At 36.5% G+C, this 21,793-nt stretch overlaps 1 protein-coding gene across 1 annotated transcript; it reads left to right on the top strand.

The window, feature by feature from the left end:
• Positions 1-3,223: 3,223 nt before the first annotated feature.
• Positions 3,224-18,353, top strand: LOC107077372 (pancreatic secretory granule membrane major glycoprotein GP2). The gene is made up of 9 exons (XM_015347187.2): positions 3,224-3,508; positions 4,795-4,883; positions 6,713-6,817; positions 11,829-11,989; positions 12,546-12,681; positions 14,901-14,995; positions 16,234-16,402; positions 16,921-17,035; positions 17,865-18,353. Exons 1-9 carry the CDS (start codon positions 3,421-3,423, stop codon positions 18,038-18,040), a joined length of 1,134 nt encoding a protein of 377 aa, XP_015202673.2. The 5' UTR covers positions 3,224-3,420; the 3' UTR covers positions 18,041-18,353.
• Positions 18,354-21,793: the final 3,440 nt, after the last annotated feature.

The following is a 21,793-nucleotide window of genomic DNA, read 5'->3' as shown; positions in this document are numbered from 1 at the left end:
AATAAATCCCTACTAAATCTGTCATGTGATCATTGACCTCAATGTGACCTATTTCTCAGTGTATATGGTAATTCATTCGATTAGCAGCTTGGGTGTGCACGCAAAGCTGCTTCTGATCAGCACTAGCATTGCCTGTCTTCAGTCTTCTAATCTTATTTTTTTCAAGTCTGGAAAATGTCATGGCCATACTTCATTACAAATGAGTGTCATGGACAACAATTACAGTATATAATAAAAATAAGTTCTAAACTTAAGAAATACTAGTGTTTATGCAGTATATAAATTATTGTATTTTTCCATTACAAATAATGATTTATGATTTTTGCATTTTTTTCAGCATAACGTTGAAAGAAAATCCCTATGATTACAGAAGTGTGAATTTCTCCTTCTGTTGTGAAAATTTAAGAATGAGAGAAAGAAAGAGAAAATTATTGTTCATTCTTTGTTTATTTGTTCAACTGCATTTGTAATTGATGCATACGATTGCTACTGTATGCCTTACCTGGAAATGAGATAAATAAAAACCATTTCTTTTTCTATTTTTTTTCTTATCTGAGTTTCTCTTATCTGTTAATTATATGATGTAATACTCCTTTTAAAACCAAACCAGAAAATGACAGGAAATTACATTTGCAAACATTGATTTAAAAAAAAAGATTTATGAACTTGGTCAACACTTTCCAAAACCCTTCTTTTTTTCCACCATAAGTATATACTTTGGAGGTTTAAAAAAGGAAGTAGCATTTCCCTACATGAAATGGATGTGTTTTTTTCTTCTAAGATCACTATGATGTGTGATGATGGCTAAAGCAGAACGCTGCAATTTGCTGTGCTTACGTTTTTGATTATGCAACCTGAAATACCTGCATATCTCAAATAGTGGCATGCAATCACAGCAAATTTAATTACATGTCATTTGCACCAGAATCATTTTAAAATCAGCTTGTTTTCTCTGTGTGACATCTTTGCACAATGTTCAAAAACAATTTTCAGCTTCTGTGTGTGAAAGCAGGCCTGCAGTCTCAATAGACAGAATTCTGAAGTAACACTGCAGATGAAGTCCCACTGTGTCTATAAATTTTTTTTTTTATTTTTTAAGTTTAGTTTATTTTATTAAATACAAATGTGTTTATTAAATCTGTGCAATTAAGAAAGTAGTACCAGTTTAATAGTTAAGTCATTCGAATATAGTCATTCTGACATACCGTACATATCAACCACAGAAATCAACCAAAACTTTGTGAAAATGTTCCTATCCATCACAGATTTGGCTGTTTTTTTATGAACAAACTGAAATTGGAGCTGTCAGCTCTTAACAGATCCTTACATATGACTATTTCTGCAATACATGGAGAGTAGCTGAAAAAACTCACAACATATTCAAAAGCACTAGTATATACAGCCATATATTTAATATTTACATAGGTTTTAGTCATAGAATATAAAACACACATGCACATAATTGTAAAGACTAGTTTTCTCAGTTATATAATGGCACAATGAGTCATCAAGGAATTTTCTTAGCAACTTCATATGAGTTGTAAGAGGTTCCAGAGGCACTGTCAAGGTAAGATTTATCAACAAATGAACAATATACATGTACTGTCCATTAACACTGATATATCTAACCCTGAATAACATCTCAATTCAGCACCTTTTCTATTCTGAAAATAGTAACAATTTGTGTGGACAAATCTTCCTGGCAAGCAGAATCCCATTTTTAGTATCCTGTTCTACTCTTGTTGAGCTAAAAACAAACTTTTCTTTAAAAAAAATATTTTAACTTTTTGCTTTATTTAACATTGGTTGTTGCCAATTAAATTGTTCAGGTATTTAGAGTCATCGTACAGTAGGTCCCAATATTAATCAAGATGTAGATTCTAAATCTGGAAATCATCAATGTTCTTTCTTGTTTCATACTCAGTGTAGAATATTTGCTTTTAGGCAACAGAAAATACCATTTTAGAGTTATTCTAGAGTTAAGTGTTTAGGAATGTAGAAGGTGCTCAACCCTATTTCTGGATATTTCCCATCCAATAGGTACTTTAGATGATTAGTTAATTGTTTCCTAACACATACAATAACTCAGAAATTTAAGTGTGTCAGAGTAATCTCAGAGCAATGGGATGTGCACAGTGATGCAAAGTTAAAGTTGATGTGCCTTCACAGATTCTCAAGACATTTTTCATAGTTGTCTTAGGCAGATGAAGGCCACGTGGCTTCTGATCAAATCCTGTGTTGCTCTCCTGTTTCCTTTCAAAATGGAGAGAATCGGAGACAGAAATGCAAAAAGCAGAAATAACTTAATTCCAAAAGAAATTTAGCCTTTACTGTTAATAAATTAGTTCAGTAAGGTTGATTCTTCCCTTTTTTCAGTTACCATCATCATTATGTACATGTGGGAAGACTGTGTGCATTGTCCTGTGCTCAGTTGTAAAAAGGAATGTCTGTTTTTACATGTAAAGCAACTCACACAGGAAATGTCTTTATTGTTTTACCTTCAGTCACATAAAGCAAATGTAATAGTGATGTTAACGAGTATGCATAAACCTTTCAAAGCCTTTGGTCTCTTGTCTTTTCAGACGATGAGGTTTTAATGATATTGTCTTAGATTCATAACAATGGAATATTGCACCATTTAACTCTTAAATCATGAGGGATATTTAAATCACAACCACTGAGTCTGCTTAACCGTTTCAGTACAAAAAAGACTTCTTCAGAACCTGTTATAACACTTCTGATGCTTCCATAAAATCATTTATATCAATGTGCCAATTTTCATCTGAATCTGAGACACATAAAAACATTGGTCCACTGAATCAACCATTAGAATAGCCCAATAGCTTAATTATCTCAATATCTTTTTCTTATACTTCAGTACTACAAAAGATTGTGTTTTTTTCCCTTCTTTCCCTTGTTTTTCGTGCTTTCCCGCATATACCGTAACTGAGATTCTTGATTAGAGTAAAGCTGTTCTCGTAAGAACAGCAAATGGAAAAAGGCACAAAAGAATGACAAACTCTTTCTCGGATTCTCTTGGAATGTAAAGCTGATTACGCATTTTATTTATTTTGTCGTAGAAGTAGATGTTTTCTCCGTGGGCAATCCCAATTATCACGGCTCTCTTTTTTTCTGTTTCCGAGTAGTTTTTTGTTACCTTGGACTCCCCTGGCTTCCCCTATTCATGTCTGGAATCTCATTGTTGGTTTGGACATCATTCAAGCCTGTTCTTCAGGGCTGGAGAGAGGCAGCGACTCCATCAGAGCAAACTCAGTGTGATGGAGCAAGGGGAACAACATTGAACGCTGAACAGTAGTAAATTATTGTGGATAACATAAAAAAGCTTCTGGAAAGAGCCAAGAGGCCGCTGAGGACCAGATTTGACGTATTTGCCTGAACTGGTGTGAATTTCTTCTGACAATGATTCTCATAAGTTTGCCATTTGTTTTGTCCTTGCTGACTATGCGAGTGATTTCTTCAACTCAATCGTATTTTCAGACTGAGGAAGGTAAGTCTCATAAGCCACACAAAATGTCTAATAAGACATTTACAGGTCATTATGGTGAAAAAAATGTTAAACAATATTATCATCTTTTAGTTTGATAATGATTATCAGCAGTGTACAATTTCAATTTTTTTAGTTTTATAGCTATATTATAATATAACTTGATGAAAAAACAATTGACAAATCTTGATTCTCTTTCTCACATTAGGGTTGAATGCCTAGGAAGTCAAGCAAAACCATCTTCCCCAGATTCAACATCATTTCGTAATGCAGAATGTCTAAAAACAAACTTTTTTGCAATGATTGTTGGTGTTCCTAGGGCAACAGGCAGGAATTAGCAATAAAAACAAGACAATGGAGCAGAAAGGTAGAAAAAGCTGGGTAAAATAAATATCAGACTACACCAATATCTGTCAATTGCATGGATAGTTAACATTACAGTTGACAAAATGCACTCTAGATTAGGAAATTCACAATTTCCAAGGTAATATAATACTGATTATATTAAAAATTAACCGCTCACTATCATTTGTCTTTTATTTACATTGATGTTTTTGAACACTGCCGCATTATTTCTATTTCATTATTCAATGACACAATATATGTGTCATTGGGAGACATTTGTATTAGACAATAATTTTTAAAATAAATATAAAAAAGGTGCACCATAATCTGGGGTTTTAGGACAATTTGCCCACAAATTATACAAATAGAGTATGCAGTTTGCTGCGACACAGCGATCAATCAATTTGTGCTGGATTATTTTTTCAGTAACTCCAATACCCATTATGTTGTTGTAATTGTAGTTACTGGGATTAATAGTTAGTGATAAATATAAATAAATCCTTGTGATAAATAAAATGTATCATTAACTACTAGCGACTGATTTTCATAGTTTACTTTCTTACTGTTTTATCAAACACTGTGTTTATTATTACAGATTATTGAATAATGCATTAATACATGTTCCAAAGTATCTATCTCTTAGTACATACAGTATCATGAAGCATGTGCAGAGTGAGTGCCAGTGTGATAGTGATGCTAAGACTGCTGCTGAAGTCCCCCTGTGGTGAAGTTCTCTGACATAGTTCTCAGGACATATTCACATTTGTATGCTACTCAAAACTATGCCTCAGACTGCTGTATTCTCCAATAATGATGACACTGGATGTGAAATAATGATGTAAATAATTGTAAAAATATATTTTTGGGAAAGGGGGTAAGAATAAAGCCTTTAAGGTGTTATGAACATAAATAATGATCAAAACGTTTTTTTTTCTTTCACTCAGAAATGAATGAAACTGTCGTTTGCACTAATGACCACATGGAAGTGATCATTCCAAAGGATTTTTTTGTCAGCAAAGTTCCACCAGTCTATGTAAGCCAGTTCATTTTCCCCTGTCACAAACTGGAAGTAGTAGTAAGCTAATATCTCCCATTTCTCATTGTATGTCATGACTTATATTTAATGTCATTGTATGTGTGATTTGTGAAGTCATCTATATATTGGAAATAATTAGAGAAGAGGGGAAAGTGGGTAAATTATATATGCAATACAAATATTTTTGTATTTTGAAATGTTACCAGCACTCCATCTGCCTCAAGAACTAAAGTATATAAGCATACAGTACATAAGAACATTATGGCTCCTGAAAAGGAAATCTCATTTGACTAAAGCATAAAAATAAAACTTCTAGGTAATGAAGACTGCTGCTTTTGATAGATTACAGCACAGCATTAGATTTGACACTGTGCTGTAGGACTCCAAGGTGAAGGGGGAATGAAACTGTTACGATTGATGATAGAAGTGGACAAGGAAGCAAACACAAACCATCCAAAATAGATTTAAATTTACTAAGAGTACATTTAAACCCAGTGGTGGTCTTGTGAATAATCCTGCGGAAAGTAGAGGTGAGAATGTTTCTTCAGGAAGAGTAAGACACCATTAGTGGAAAATGGTCTCACATGGACAAAAACATAACCCTTTGCTTATAAAAGCCAGTCCATCAAAAAGCAGATACACACACACCTTGGACAGGTCGCCAGACCATCACAGGACACGCACACACACACCCTGGACAGGATACCAGTCCATCACAGGACACGCACACACATCCCCTGGACAGGATACCAGTCCATCACAGGCAGACACACACCCTGGACAGGACACTAGTCCATCACAGGCAAACACACACCCTGGACAGGATGCTATTCCATCACAGGACACGCACGCACACACCCTGGACAGGATACCAGTCCATCAGAGGTCCGGACTCTCTGTGGTCATTACAAATCCCAGGGTGTTTCTCGAAAAGAGTAGGGATGTCACCCTGGCATCCTGGCCAAATTTCCCATTGGCCCTTAGCAATCATGGCCTCCTAATAATCCCCATCTCTGAATTGGCTGCATTACTCTGTTCTCCTCCCCACTAATAGCTGATGTGTGGTGAGCATTCTGGCGCATCATCCAGGTGGGGCTGCACATTGGTGGTGGTGGAGGGGAATCCCCATTACCTATAGGTGCTTTGAGTGGAGAGTCCAGAAAAGCGCTATATAAGCTATATAATTATTACTATTATTATTATGATTATTTTTATTAAAAGAAAGCAAATCAAGAAGAATGAAGCAAAGGATCTTCTTTTTTAGAATTATCTACCAACTTTCAAGGCAACAGTAACATCTAACCAATGAATAAAACCAGTCTCACCAGATATACATGTAAGAGCCGACATGAAACATGCACAACCTCCCTATTGGCTTGATAATTTACAATGACCTCTTTCTGCAAACATGAGTTTGAGATTGAAATCACCCTTGAGTAGTGCAATTACTCTAGATGTTAAAATTCATGTAAATGTATTTATACTGTAATCAAAGCTGTCATCAAAATTGTCACCGATGTTATCTGAACTGATTGTAAAACCTTAGGAACTGGGACTGATGCTTTGACCCAAAATATTGCTCAGATCTAATAAGTAATCTCTGAAATCAATGGCTGTATAGTACAGTTTAAAATACTGATTTACAGTATTAATCCAGTAAGTACAGTATATAGTAGTTACATGGTTAAATTATTTCATGATCTACCGGGTTATATTGTTTGTGTTGCTATTGGTCAGAGCAAAATTTATGAAAGGTTGCTTGCCATATGTGTTTGTTTTTGTTGGTGTAATACAATATCTCTTGTTGTGGACATTTTGTACCACAGATCTGGGATTTGCACCTTAATGACCCTGAATGCCGTGGAACTGAAACAGAGGATGACTATGTCTTCATAATTAAAACAAATCTCTCTGACTGTGGGACGATCATGGTAATGTAGCTATTTACATTCCCTTTACCTCTACCCTCTACAATCAAGCTAAGAGTATGCATAGACCGCCAGTCCCCCATGAAATGAAACAGCTCATTATGCTTCAGTCAATCAGCATTGTTCTTCAAACTTGGAAACCTTTTTTTTCCCTTAAGAACTCTTTTAACTTCTTTAAGTTAGCCTATATTCCCAATTCTGAGTTTACTAATATGACCTCAGTAACATAAGTGCTAATTAGATGAAAGAAAGCACATTTATTTCACAAAATTCACGTGGGATGTTTCTTAACTTAGTTTTAAATATTTTTCCAATTGAAAAAGAATAAGGAAAACTGATTGGTTGAGCAACTACAGATTATGTGGCCAAGCTAAAGTGCATTGTACGATGCAGAGAAAGAATACAGTTCAGCTGCCAAAAGGTGGTCTTTCATTCATTTCCCCAAGTGTTTCTTTAGAGGGCTGTCAAGAAGGGAATGACTCACAGCACTAAATTATCTGGATTTATATGGAAATTATAGCCATGTTTTCAGTGCCATGAATAGCCAGACCATATGTCAATGTCCAGTTTGTTATTAGCTTTATTTTTTCTAGCTCTTTTCATGCAGTGACCACATTACTAGAATGGCAATTTTCTATCTGGAAAGATATAAATTTGAACTTGAAACCACATTAACTATAATTGAAATTCTTATACACAGTGCACAAGGCGTTCCAAATGTTAAAAAAGCATTGAAAGCATGTAAAAGGTTAACTTAGCTTTGTGGGGGAGAATGTTTCTTTTTTTCCAGCTGTTTTATAAGGGAATTTGCATACCAAACTGGAAAAAAACATTTAGGGGAAGGCTTGGTTTGGATTAATTAAACTACAATTAATACAATCCAGTGTTAAAATGTAGTCCTTATTTGCAAGGCATTAGCTATGATGTTACAAAATAAAAAATAAAAAATAAAAAATATGAATATACTATATATAATAGCATAATTTTAATATTCTATAGTGAGTACTGTATAAAAAAAGGAAAAATATAAGGTAACATTCTGACTGGCAATAATTTTATGTATTCAAAAATATGTATAATATTAGTTGTTTTCTAAATCAACTTTGGTCTAGCCTGTAATTACAGGTCTAAAGATTCAGATTAATTTCAGCTGCTCTACTGTACAGTATATCACTTGGCCTAAGACTGCCTCAGACCTATTTATTTCAGCATGGTTCTACTTATTGATGAAGCAGATGTTAACATAAAACACAAATATTTAGAATTTGTGAAATGATTATAAAACAAATGCTGTATTGGTAAAAGTAAAGTAAAATTTAAAATGTACTGTATTCTTTAACATTCAATATTGTCCTTCATGTTTTAGACTAACAACATTTTAGGGGATTTTTTAAAAAAACATTTGTGTTCTTAAATGCATTATTCATCATTTCTATTCAGATCTGTATCAACAAACACCTGATACGGAAACTTTATATCTATTAAATTAGGGTATTGCATTTCCTTCAGGGTACTAAGCTGAATCTTTGTATCTCACTAAAAACTAATGTGTACTCAAGAAACTGAATGATACCAGAAATCGGGCTTACCATAACATCAACCAATTATAAGAAAAGCATCAGGTTAAAGACTAATTGATATTTGTATGGGCCTACTGAAAACTGTTGTCTTGATTTTCAGTTCTTTATTACTCTCCTCCTTGCAAAATAGAATATGAAGTTTGTACCACATTTGGTTTGCTTTGCTATTGTAAATAAACAAAATGAATAAAACAGACTTACAATTACAGTCATTTTAAAATCATGTTGGGTAGTATGGTGACATAGTGATTAGCATTGCTGCCTCACAATGCTGGGGCCCTGGGGTTCGATTCCTGGGGTGCTATCTGTATGGACTTTGTACTGTATGTTCTCCCAATGTTTTGGTGAATCCTCTGGGTGCCCCTCTTTCCTCCCACAGTCCAAAAACATACTGTAGGTTAATTCCCTTCTGCAAAAGTTGACCCTGATGTGAGTGTGTGCATGTCTATGTTTATGTTTCCCACTCAGGGTATATCCTGCCTTGTGCCTGTTGTTTGTCTGGATATGCTCTGGCTCCCCTGCGAACCTAAAATGGGTGAAGTGGTTAGAAGATGGATGGATGGATGGGTGGATAAAATTCTGCTTATTATAATTCAGTACAGTACAATCTTGCATTTGCAGTATGCAAAACAGATATACAATATACAACATAGATACTGTATACAACAGGCAGACAACAGCAATGCTCTACACACATAGAGTAGATCATAGGACTAATAAAGATGATTTAATTGTTTTTATATCTCAGTTTAAACATATTTCTATTTAATACCTCTAATAATATACCCAGGAAATAGAATAATATTCATTATTTTAGGAAGAGGGCTAGTATTGACAAACATTCTCTTGTAGTCATGGATGGAGTTCTATGTCAGACATTACTAGACCAGTGTTCCAAGCTAGTTCCAAGCTAGTCTGAAGTGCTCTGTATTTGCTTATTCCACGCTAAGCTTCAGCATGTGAGAAACTAAAGATAGACACAATTCTTAATTGACATAAGCTATTACATTGGTTAGTAAGTTTTATAGGTTTCTTGGAAGCATGGCCATAAGACATTATTTAGACAGTTTGATGTAATAAAGCGTTTCATTTATATTAATTATATTAATTAATTTATATTTACAGTATATTTTGATTCATAATAACCTCCAACTAGCACAAGTATTGCATAACAATGACTCGGGACAAATAATACCATCTCCGGCTTACTGTAAATAAAACATACTTATCTCCATGATTTCCAGGGCAGGTGAGGGGACACCTCACCAGGTGATAACCATCAGGGATAATAAAATGTGTCCTACCGACTGAGTGAAGAGCAATTTATCCAATTCAATTGGTATTGGAGACATACCTCTTTGCTCTCTCCAGGGACTGGATGTAAAATTCTGAAATGATTTGTATTCTCCTTTGTTGTCCCACTTTTTACTGCCACATTAATGTAAATGTCACATTTTTAAATGAGAGGGTTATATTTTTATAGTGTCTGTATTAAAAAACATTCCTAAGTGTCTGTAGTTCAGGTGGGTAGCTGCGTCAGCATGCGTAGGCTGCAAAAGAACAAGTAATAGGTTTATTCCATGCTGAAAAAAAGAAGAAAGAGAACACAACGTTTCGGCCGTGGAGCCTTCTTCAGGTGTCACACACCTGAAGAAGGCTCCACGGCCGAAATGTTGTGTTCTCTTTCTTCTTTTTTTCAGCATGGAATAAACCTATTACTTATTCCTAAGTGTCTGCCTATTACTGAAGAAGGGCTAAGAACACTGAAACAATGAAAGGGCAGATTGGATGACTGGAGTTCATTCAAGGTGGACTGATAAACTTTGGACTGTGCTTACACAGTTGTCCCTATTATCTGGCTCCCCTGCGAACCTAAAATGGGTGAAGTGGTTAGAAGATGGATGGATGGATGGATAAAATTCTGCTTATTATAATTCAGTACAGTACAATCTTGCATTTGCAGTATGCAAAACAGATATACAATATACAACATAGATACTGTATACAACAGGCAGACAACAGCAATGCTCTACACACATAGAGTAGATCATACAGGAAGGAGACTCGGAGACCGCTTCAGAGAACACGTCAGGGCTGTGAAGATTAAAGATCTCTCCAAGCCCATTGTTTCTCATTTCACCTCTGACGGCCACGACCACACTAATCTCTCCGTCTGTGTTCTCAAAGACGGTTTTCCGAACTCATACATCAGAAAGACCACCGAAACTAAAATTATTCTGCAGTTAGGATCACACATTGTCCCTTCCCTTAACGACAGATTACTGTTCTTTTAAATTTTCTCCATTCATTGGAAGTTTCATCTCACACCTCTCTGCACCCATTCTAACTTCACACCTCTTGATTGGTCTCTCTTTCTGTCCCCTGCTCCCGCCTCTCACTCCTCCTCCCTCCAAACCTTTGTTCTCCCGCTACTTTACCTTTGCCTACTGCCCTGTCTCTCTCACACCTGAAGAAGGCTCCACGGCCGAAACGTTGTGTTCTCTTTCTTCTTTTTTTCAGCATGGAATAAACCTATTACTTGTTCCTTTGTCCCTATTATAGACCTGTTCAAAAGTTGAGAATCACCTCTGACTGTCATAAAAGTTTACTCTAGATATGATATGATTTTTTTTATCCATTTCAATTTTACTGTGGATTTGTAACAGAGCAAAAAGTGATCTGGGAAGTCATTGCTGTGTTCTGCTCATTGTTCTGCTCTGGGGATCAGACAACCTTCAGTCAGACAATCTTCAGTATTGATTGTGATTGTCCAGTGAAACATAATAAGGGAATTATTCCCTTTAAAATAGAAAAGACAAGCAACATCAACAACGATGATAACCTTTGTGTTTTGAGATTGTCTAGTATCGGTGAACTGTACAGTATGTTCTGATATTTCTGCAGCACTTGACTAATCCGTGCCCTTTTGTTGTGAGAGGTTATGCAAGACAGACATGCAGGGTGATGCTTGGTGGCTGTAATGTCATTGTCATTAGTCTTGGTGATGTTATACACACATTGACTTGGCAGCACAAGAAGTTTTGCACTGACTCTCACTCTGGCCATATTCAGAGTGGAGACCTATTACACAACCTCCGGTAAAGGGCAAAATATAATGAGCACTCTTTGTTAGTGGTCCTCTAATTGTAAACCCAATGATTTTGCAACTCTCTGCTTGCATTTATAGATTTTATACACAAAGCAATATGGGTAACTTTCAGATATGCTCATTGTATTCTTCAAGGCTACCTGATGTATTTTAGACTATTTTTGAATTTTTAAATGACAAAATGGTTTCCACTGCATTCAAAGTAGTGTACGACTTTTAAAAGAGCTTTACAGCAAAACATTTGAATGTACGATGTTTTACTGTGTTTTATACCATATGTAATTTAGTTTCTCCATGTGTTAAGAAATATTTTTCTCGATTTCAGGCTTCAGATGATACCCATATCATGTTTATAAACACCATACAAAATAATGAAACTGATATTATCACAAGAAGCTACATCAACATTACTTTTGTCTGCCGCTATCCCATCAACTATATGGTGCAGCATCCCAATGGTGAAAATATGATAAGTGTCGACATCAGGTAATATATTAATCTTGGTGACAGCATCATGTTAGCCTGTCTCAAAATTTACTCAGCCTTATGTACAGTAGCTACTGTAATGTTATTACACAGGTATTGTAGGTAGTATATAAGGTGCATAAAACCATATTATAATAGGCTTATATTACCATTTGTATTGACATTGCAGTTAAATTGTAAAACATGTTTTATAAATTATGCAAAGCAAATATGAACTGGTGTGTTAAACAGGTGTTGTAAATGGGCTAAAGAGAAGGAAATTTAGGTCATGAGTTCCAGGTGAAATGTGGAAGATCCATGTGCTACTGTACATTGGTAAGGTTTTAAAGTGTCATTAAACACAAATACAATCATACAATAAATGTATGATGGCTAAGCAGATGAAAAACATTCAACACTGAAATACTTAGAAAGTTTGATAGGAGGAATTTGTTTATCATAATCATTGTCATCATCTCGCCATTATTGTTGTTGTTCTTGTTGTCAATGTCGTTTTTGTTGTTGTTGAGTGTCTTTAGCACTTTTAAGTGAATAAATTCCATATTATTTTTCACAGGACAATTACACTCAATACTGAAGATGGCAACTTCTCTGTGTCCATGATGTTATATAAGGACAAATATTTTGAGAATAAATGGACAACAGTTCCCTTTCTTAATCTGGAAGACAACATATATGTTAAAGTCTTTATGGTGAGATCAATTTCTTGTGGTAAATATTTCTAAAAAGCATTTTTTGACTATACATCAGTTGACTGTGAAAATTGTTGCCTTCAATCTGAAGCAAGACAGTTTTGCTTGCTTTGAGCTTCTATTTTGCATTTTATTACTAAGCTTTAGGCCGGAGAATCATATCTAGACCAATTTGGGAAAACTGTCAATAAAACTTCCAGTCCTAAAACTATAGAGAACATTTAGAAATGTAATTGTTTCTGTTATTACAGTCAATGTTCACTGCTCTGTATACATCATCTTTCACATAATTCTGCCACAGTAACACAGCATTATGTGCATCACAGCCAATGTAGATTTTGAAAGTGCACATGTGCTTTAACTAATGCACTTGAAATCTTTGAACAAACAATAAGGATAACAGTAGTTCAAGTAGGTAGCTGCATCAGCATGCATAGGCTGTAAAGGAACAAGTAAAGGTTTATTCCATGTTGAAAAGAGAAGAAAAGAAACATAATGTTTTGGCTGTGAAGCCTTCAACTAATAAGGATAACAGATAACATTGAATTAGTAATAATAATAATAATAATAATAATAATAATAATAATAATAATAATAATAATAATTGCTTACACTTATATAGCACTTTTCTGGACACTCCACTCAAAGCACTTTATAGGTAATGGGGACTCCCCTCAACCACCACCAATGTGCTGCATCCACCTGGATGATGCAACGGCAGCCATAGTGCGTCAGAAAGCTCGTCACACATCAGCTATTAGTGGGGAGGACAGCAGAGTAATGAAGCCAATTCATAGATGGGGACTATTAGGAGGCCATGATTGATAAGGGCCAATGGGAGATTTTGACCAGTATACAAGATAATATATTTACACTTCCAAAAAAAGCTTTTGAATGTTTCCTCATAAAACGTTGACTCTCAAATTTTAAATCCACAGAATCCTAGAATAGACTGAGTAACAAATCGAAAACAGAGTTATCTTAAAGAGAACAACTTCTAATTGGACAGACATAAGCAGTGGCGTGCTGCAGGGATACATTTTGGGCCCTTTGTCTTCTTAATCTAAAGGGGGAACTCATAGGTTGCTTCATATTCTCCTATATTTTAGATTTAAAATGTATTTAGATCGTCATAAAAAGATTAAGATTAAACATATTCTAGTAAGGAGCTGTGTTATCGTGCCTTAACTGCATATTAAACAGTAAAGGTTGGTTCTACTGTAGGCTGAACAATAAGAAGGAGAAACATAGTATTTTAGCTGTTGAACCTTCTTAAGTTGTGAGAGAAAGTAAGAAAGAAAGTAAAAAGGTTTTACATTTTGTATTTAGAAGGACCACTGGAATTATTTTAATTTGCGTGCTTCCAGAAAAGGCCCCAATCTATACCAAGAATAAGCAGATGAATATCTCATGACAAACAAGTTAAAGCTTGTAGACACTTATAGCTGTAATGTAATTTTTCTATCATTTAAATGCTTGGTGGATCCAAAAGTTTAAAATATCATTAAAGATGAAGAAAGGATAAATACACTGAAATTAATAAGTGTTTGACAGCAGGAAATGTATAAAACATTGGATAAAAAGGCTGTAAGCATTTTTCTGAGTGCTGGTACAGGACTTTCTTTTCAGCTTCTTTTCACCGATTAAAAGCAGACATAATTTGGTCAGTTAGTATTGGGCAATTGATAGCGAATAAAAATATTTAATCTAACCTTGACTTTATCCCAGAATTTCATGAGTTAACAGTGTGTAGGGAAATAAGGATTAGGTCTATTGCAATAAAATATTACTTTTATGTGAAAGTCTTCGTTTTGGCTCATGAGTAGACATGTTAATATGAGGCCCCAGCCCAGGATCTTATAACAGAGATTAATTCACCTAATGTGAGCAACAGGTGTAAAGCTACAAAAATCAAAGATGATTAAAGGAGTTTGCTTGTATTTTTTCCACTTCAATGTCCATTGTTTTGGACTATCGAAATATTCATGTTTTATGTTGAAATGACTAAAACAAATCATGATGACTACAACCATGGTTCACTTGCAGTTTCAGTGGCTTTGAGAGTCATCTGAGGTTTAATATTGCTGACTTGGACTTACACAGTGTCTGTTGATTTCTCTGTGGAAATGTTTGCTCACTGTAGCACTGCCTGTTGCTTAGCAATGTCTTTTATTTATTGTGTATTCCTAACTACACTCTCCCATCTGTTTCCCTTGCAGCTACCTGCTCATCTGATACTGCGTCTAGAGAGGTGCTGGGCTACCCCGACAAGTGACCCATACAGCAGCATCCAGTATATGTTCATCTGGGAAAGGTCTGTGAGCACACCGGGTGATAAGGAAGATATTACTTTATGTTATGTCCCCTTTGAAATATCATTCCTTCATTAACATGAGATTGCTGGACATACCCTTACAAAACAAAATTCCACATGAAACTGAGATGCTAGATTATTCTAAATCAGATTTAAAGTGGTTATATGGATGAAGAAAAGTTTTAAAGTGTGAAATATAAATAATGTGAAATATACAGTAAATAACAAGAGTGGCACAGTGGCGAAGTGGTTAGCATTACTGCCTTGTAAGGCTGGCACTCTGGGATCTGCATGGAGTTTGTATGTTCTCCTCATGGGGTTCTTCCTTTTCTCTCACTGTCCAAAGGCATACTGGTTTGTCTGGGTATGTCTGGCTTTTGGGAAAAATGCCCCTGGTGTGATCGTGTCTGTGTATGACTGGCGTCCAGGGTGAACCCTGAAAAATGCCTCTGGTATGATTGTGTCTGCGTATGACTGGCGTTCAGGGTGAACCCTGAAAAATGCCCCTTAATTCCATTAAGTGTCTTGAGAAAAAAAAGACACTACAGCAGTCCCTAAGACACTAATACTTTGGTTCAAATCACAGCTGAGTGCTAGGATCCTGTGATTGATGATTAATTTCAGAATGGTTGTCCAAGACCCACTCCATGGCTTTAAATTGCAGTTACTTGGGCTTAGCTTAGTCAGGACAGCTCCAAAACTACAGTACTGTGTGTGTCTGTAGTATTGTGAATGTCTGTAAGAACCTAATCATGTCTTACTGTCATTGTGGCTAACAACATACCTGCTTTTCATTTTCTATATTTACTGATGGTTAGTTTGTAATCTTTACATAGTGGTGCTGACTTCACAGTAAGAGAAGAAAATTAGTTTTCTACACTACCAGACCCTGGGAATGGTGTCAAATTAAAATTGGTTTACTACAGGGGGCTTGTCTTACCACAGATTTCAGTTTGAACTCAGACAACTATAATACAGTGCTTCACCTCTCTGTTCTCAGCTGTGTAACTGGTCTCCTCTATGCTGGACATCTAAGTTGAATGGTTTCTAAGGTTTTTTGCAAGGCTTTTAGTGCATCTCCTAATTACCAATGAAAGCCTTGTGAAGGATATGGTGTTTGGAGGAATTCCATAACAAGCACTGTCTGAGAAACAAGAGGGAAGATAGGCCTCATGTAATTACAATGGATAATGCCTTTTAAGATGAATGTCTGAGTTTAATAGTGTTTTCATTCACAGTTGTCCAGAAGTAACTAATGAACAAACATTAGTAGTGCTGAAGAATGGCCAGGGTCCAGAGGCAATGTTTCGGATACAAATGTTCAAGTTTGTGGGCAACTCATACAAAGACGTATTTCTGCACTGTAATGTTCAAATCTGTCACAACACTGCAGGAGTCTGCCAGCCTGTAAGTATTCTCTTAGCACCACTGACTGACCCTGTACTTGTATAACTGTAGAACTTTTCTGAAATATATTTGTGTTGTTTCTTTTAACTCTGTCAGTAGAGAAATATATTTGCTTGGCATTTCACTTAGATTTTTTGATATCATAATGAAATGAAATATTTCCTAGCTTGTAAGTGAAATCATCTCTTTTTATACTTACACTTTTTAAGAAGTTTGTCTTGTAGATTTGTTAGACATTTTATGGATAGTATCTGTTCAGAAATATCACAGGGGAATTATTTTTTAAGCTCTTTTTCAATTTTTTATATTATATGATTGTTATAAGATATTGTTAGATGTAGGGCCTTATTTTGGAGAATTATAGGAGAATATGATTTTTTGACATTTCTTTGAGTAAAGTACAGTAAAAAAATGAATTACTTTCAGTTACCATAATTACCATAAACTATTTAATGCTTCCTTTAAAGGAAGTTATGAAATATGTGCTCTTCATTTGAAAATGATTGATCATTTAACAGAACTGTTCAGGACAGGAAGGTGTAATGCGGACAAGAAGAGATATCACACCATCTCACACTGTGTCGTACGGACCCATAAAACGGCTACTATCCAACACTGACGAACCAGGCCTAAGTAAGTCTATTCTTTATCCACAATTTCTAACATTTCGAAATCCTTATCAAAATAGACTCCTTTTTTTAAAAAAAATACAATCTTTTAATCTGCAAACCACTGCGTAAATAAAATGCATTCAAATGCTATTTAATAATAGTTGTTGTATTAATTATGATAATCATTATTAATGTATTGGTTGAGGCATTTGAAGGTAATACATCTTATTTCTATTCCATGTGTATTGACATTTGAAAGGTCTAAAATTTTACAAAGCTAATATAGTTTATAATGGTAGCACGGTGGCCTAGTGGTTAGCTGCCTCATAGTACTCGGACCCTGGGTTCGTAACACACCTGGGGTGATATCTGTGTGGAGTCTGTATGTATTCCCCATGATTATATGGGTTTCCTCCCACAGTCCAAAGACATACTGGCAGCTTAATTAGCTTCTGGGAAAGGCTATATCCTGCCTTGAGCCTGTTGCTTGCCTCGCAGGCTCTTGCTCCCCTGTGAACTTGTATTAGATAAAATGGTTAATAGCAGAAAAACTGCTTTTAGCATATAAAACACACCTCTGTATTACTGTATAGACAGCAGGATGCACAGAAGAATTTGTTTTAGGTTCTCCTCATCCTTAGAATAAAATATTAGTTTCACTCGTGATTAGTTGATGTGAGCCTGTAATGGGAGTTGTGTTTAGTCTTTGGCATATTATTTTCTTCTGCTGTGGATACCTGGATAAAATAATCATACTTTGACTGGCAGGGGTCAATATCTTTCCCTGAAGAAGCATCTCTGGGAAAAGCACTATAAATACTACTGAGTGTTTCTTGCTCTTTACTGCGCAGGCACCGGACACTTGCCACCAGTGGAAAGCTTAGTGCTCGGAGGACTGCTTTTGGTTGTATTGCTGATCACAGGTGTGTTTGGCAAGCTGTGGCTACAATCGAGAAGAGCTTATCCCACAATGCAGGCTCAGCTCACCTTGTCCAACATTCACCACCACTCTGAGGTTGCCTTTTAACTTGCCTGTCTGTTGACTGAGTTTTGTATCACATTTACTGAACAGTAGCTGGATTTTTCATTGCATACAATGCATTTTTAATGTAGTTTATTTGTATTACAACATATTGTGTGTTGATTTTTATCTCAATCATCTTTGATACCAAGTGACCAAAAAATGTGGGTGTAATAAACTAGTATACTGTAGATAGCAAATTATTTTCACCTTCACATGTGAGATAAATACAATATTAAGCATAAAAGACAATAAATGCTTATTACAAAGTATTATTATTACATTTGTAATATAACCTCATTGGAAATGTGACCTGCACATACAGTATGCTGTTTTCATTATTTTATTTTTGTAAGAAATTGAAAATAAAAAAATAACATGACTAAGTAAATTTCTTCCAAATACCCCAGGTACCAAATGATGAACTAGTTCTTATTTTTCATTAAGAATCTAAAATAAGCACAAAACCCCAACTCTGAAATTCCCACTACAGTGATCTCCCTTGAAAACAAAATCAGACAAATTTACAGTATATCTCTGTAGGTTTATGTCATATGAGCATGGAATTTAGAGACTGGTGGTATACAGCAAAGCATTCTCTCTGTAGAACACAGAAGTTCATTATACCTCTAAATTAGAAAGAAAGGAGGATAAACAGCATCACACACTGAAGACGGATCCACATTGGAGGTGCTGTGACCTTTTTTCTTTCTTCCTCCTTTTCAGTGTGTGATAAACTAAAACATACTCCTTTGCAACTGATGCAGCTCCCCACTTGTTTCTCTCCTGATGCGATTTAACTCTAAAATTTGTGATGAGAGTATTGTTTTCTGAACTATCTTTAGATGGGACTTGCTGTGTTCAGGTCACTTAACCACTCAGACCAGTCATGACTGATGTGTAATATGTAGTTAAGCTATGAAGATTCACTCTACAAAAACTACCATGGTCCCATGAGAGTACTGTGCTAAGATAAAATCAGGCAGAATTCAATCAAAAGTGGTAATTCTGTTTAGGAGCATTCATCCAGAGACAACAGACACTTTCTTTACAGAGAGACTGAGGAATCTGGAACAAACATACACAAATGTCTTGGGATTCCTAAAGAAATAGTTTGATGGGAATCTTGGGTCATTAAGCTATGAGAAAGCTGATAAGGTAGTTGGTGTCACGGATGTCGGAAGGGACGAACCGTGGAATGACAGGAGAGTGAAAAGACCCTATGAGTAGCGGTGAGACGGGGGTTAGCTCGGGCTCAGCTGTTCAGGGAATGCCGTATAGAAACCTATGCCCTCAAGTAGCGGACGTGGGGCGACCTGGTGCTAGGCGGGTCTCAGGACATCTGAACGTCAGTGCTGAGCGAAGGCAGAATGAAAGACCTGGAAATATATAGCCCCAGAGAGAGAGAAACACCGGAAGGACAGCAAAGAACTGGACATGAGAGACAGGACAGAGAAGGAGCGCCCTCTGGCTGCAGAGGGTGTGACAGTTAGGTCAAGCATCTTCCTCTTGTTTGTAATCATTTGTAATTTTCTTACATAGTCTAGGACTGGTGAGTACCAGCAAAGCTCTTATTATAAAGCAGGAAACAGTAGAATTGTGGGTTTTTTTAATTAAACACTCAGTTATTAATATTAATAATTGCTTACACTTATAAAGCAGTTTTCTGGACACTCCACTCAAAGCGCTTTACAGGTAATGGGGACTCCCCTCCACCACCACCAATGTGCAGCATCCACCTGGATGATGCGACGGCAGCCATAGTGCGCCAGAATGCTCACCACACATCAGATATCAGTGGGGAGGATAGCAGAGTAATGAAGCCAATTCATAGATGGGAATTATAAGGATGCCATAACTGGTAAGGGCCAATGGGAAATTTGGCTAGAACGCTGAGGTTACACCCCTACTCTTTTCAAGAAACCCCCTGGCATTTTTAATGACCACAGAGAGTCAGGACCTCGATTTTACATCCGCTTGTTTACAGTAAAGTGTCCCTGTCACTATACTGGGGCATTAGAGCCCACATGGACCGCAGGGTGAGAGTCCCCTGCTGTCCCCACTAACACCTCTTCCAGCAGCAACCTTAGTTTTTCTCAGGAGGTCTCTCATCCAGGTACTGACCAGGCTCACACCTGCTGAGCTTCAGTGGGTTGCCCGTTGTGAGTTGCAGAGTGATAAGGCTGCTGGGCACAACAGGGCACAATCCACACTTACACAGAGCACTCACAGAAATATCTTCTATCATGGAGAATGAATAACATACTCAAGATGTAAATTAGGATATGGAGGTTAAACTTGCAGACACAGCTGGGTAGCACAGATCAGAAAATGACACAACTAGGTAAAAAACAGAAGAAATTAAAGTATGTAAAACATGGTTCAGGTTCACAGCTGTGGTTTTTATTATCCCACAAAGGCTCAATCCTGGTGTCCTTAGGGACCATCAGTCTTCTTTACTAGCTCCTAGGCCAGGGATGTATGGGTGGTGGGGGGTTACTGTCTCACAAGTGTCTCACAAATGTCTCCACCATTAGTCTTTATCAAAGCACTACAGGGTGTAATTCTTTAGAATATCCTGGTATAGACCATACTAAATCAGCTTTTAACTCTGCACAGAATGATTTTTTTTTTCAATCCAATGACACATTCCAATCTACGATTTTGCCTCACTGATGTAGCATCACAGATGTAATAACTCCAAGCAAAGCTTGTTTTTCAAAACCCGGTGTAGGCAATTCTACTTTATTAAAGCATCATTTTTAAAGAGAGTTTACACTCTACTGACATTTTTGGTTATGCGCTCTCCACAACAAACGTCTGTTGAATTGCAATATGGCCTGATCAATGGCCCAGGCCCCAGAATAAAAGTTCTGAAGCTCATAAGACTGGAAAGGGTTACAAAAGGTTTTCTTAAGACTTGGGCCTCCATCATTCCAAAGTCAGGCAGATAGTTTACAAATGGAAGAAATTCAGCACCGTTGCTACTCTCCCTAGGCACGAACATACTACAAAGATCAGTGCAAGGGCACGCCGTACAATCCTCAAACAGGTGACAAAGAACCCTAGGTTGACGGCTAAGGATCTGCATCTTTTGCACTTGATAACGTCTGTGTTCATGAGTCGACCATAAGAAAAACACTGAACAAGAGGTTCATGGGAGGTTACCATGGAGGACACCACTGCTCTCCAAAAGAAAACATTGCTGCCCGTCTCAAGTTTCGTAAAGACCACCTGGATGTTCCACAGCACTACTGGAACAATGTTCTGTGGACAGATTAGACAAAAGTTGAGCTTTTTGGTAAATGTACACAGTATTATGTTTGGAGAAATCAAAACACTGCATACAAACACCAAAACCTCATCCCAGCTGTGAAGCATGGTGGAGGGAGTATAATGGTGTGGGGCTGCTTTGCTGCCTCAGCCTGGACAGATTGCAATCATTGAGGGACCAATGAATTCCAGGTTGTATCAGGACATTCTACAGCAGAATGTCAGGGTGTCTGTCTGTGATCTAAAAGTCAAAAGAAGTTGTGTCATGCAACATAACAATGATCCAAAACAGAAGTAAATCAACTACAGAGTGGCTCAAACAGAAGAAATTCAGTATTTTTGAATGGCTAAGTCAAAGTGCTGACCTCAATCCCATTGAAATGCTGTGGTGTGATCTGAAGCAGGCCGTTCAAGCAAGGCATCCCAAAAATGTACATGAACTGAAACAGTTTTGTATAGAGGAATGGACCAAAATACCTCCTAACC

The sequence above is a fragment of the Lepisosteus oculatus genome, chromosome 2 (assembly GCF_040954835.1).
Source record: "Lepisosteus oculatus isolate fLepOcu1 chromosome 2, fLepOcu1.hap2, whole genome shotgun sequence".
NCBI lineage: Eukaryota > Metazoa > Chordata > Actinopteri > Semionotiformes > Lepisosteidae > Lepisosteus > Lepisosteus oculatus.
The sequence above is the reverse complement of the archived record's forward strand: the minus strand, read 5'-3'. Positions and strand labels throughout refer to the sequence as shown.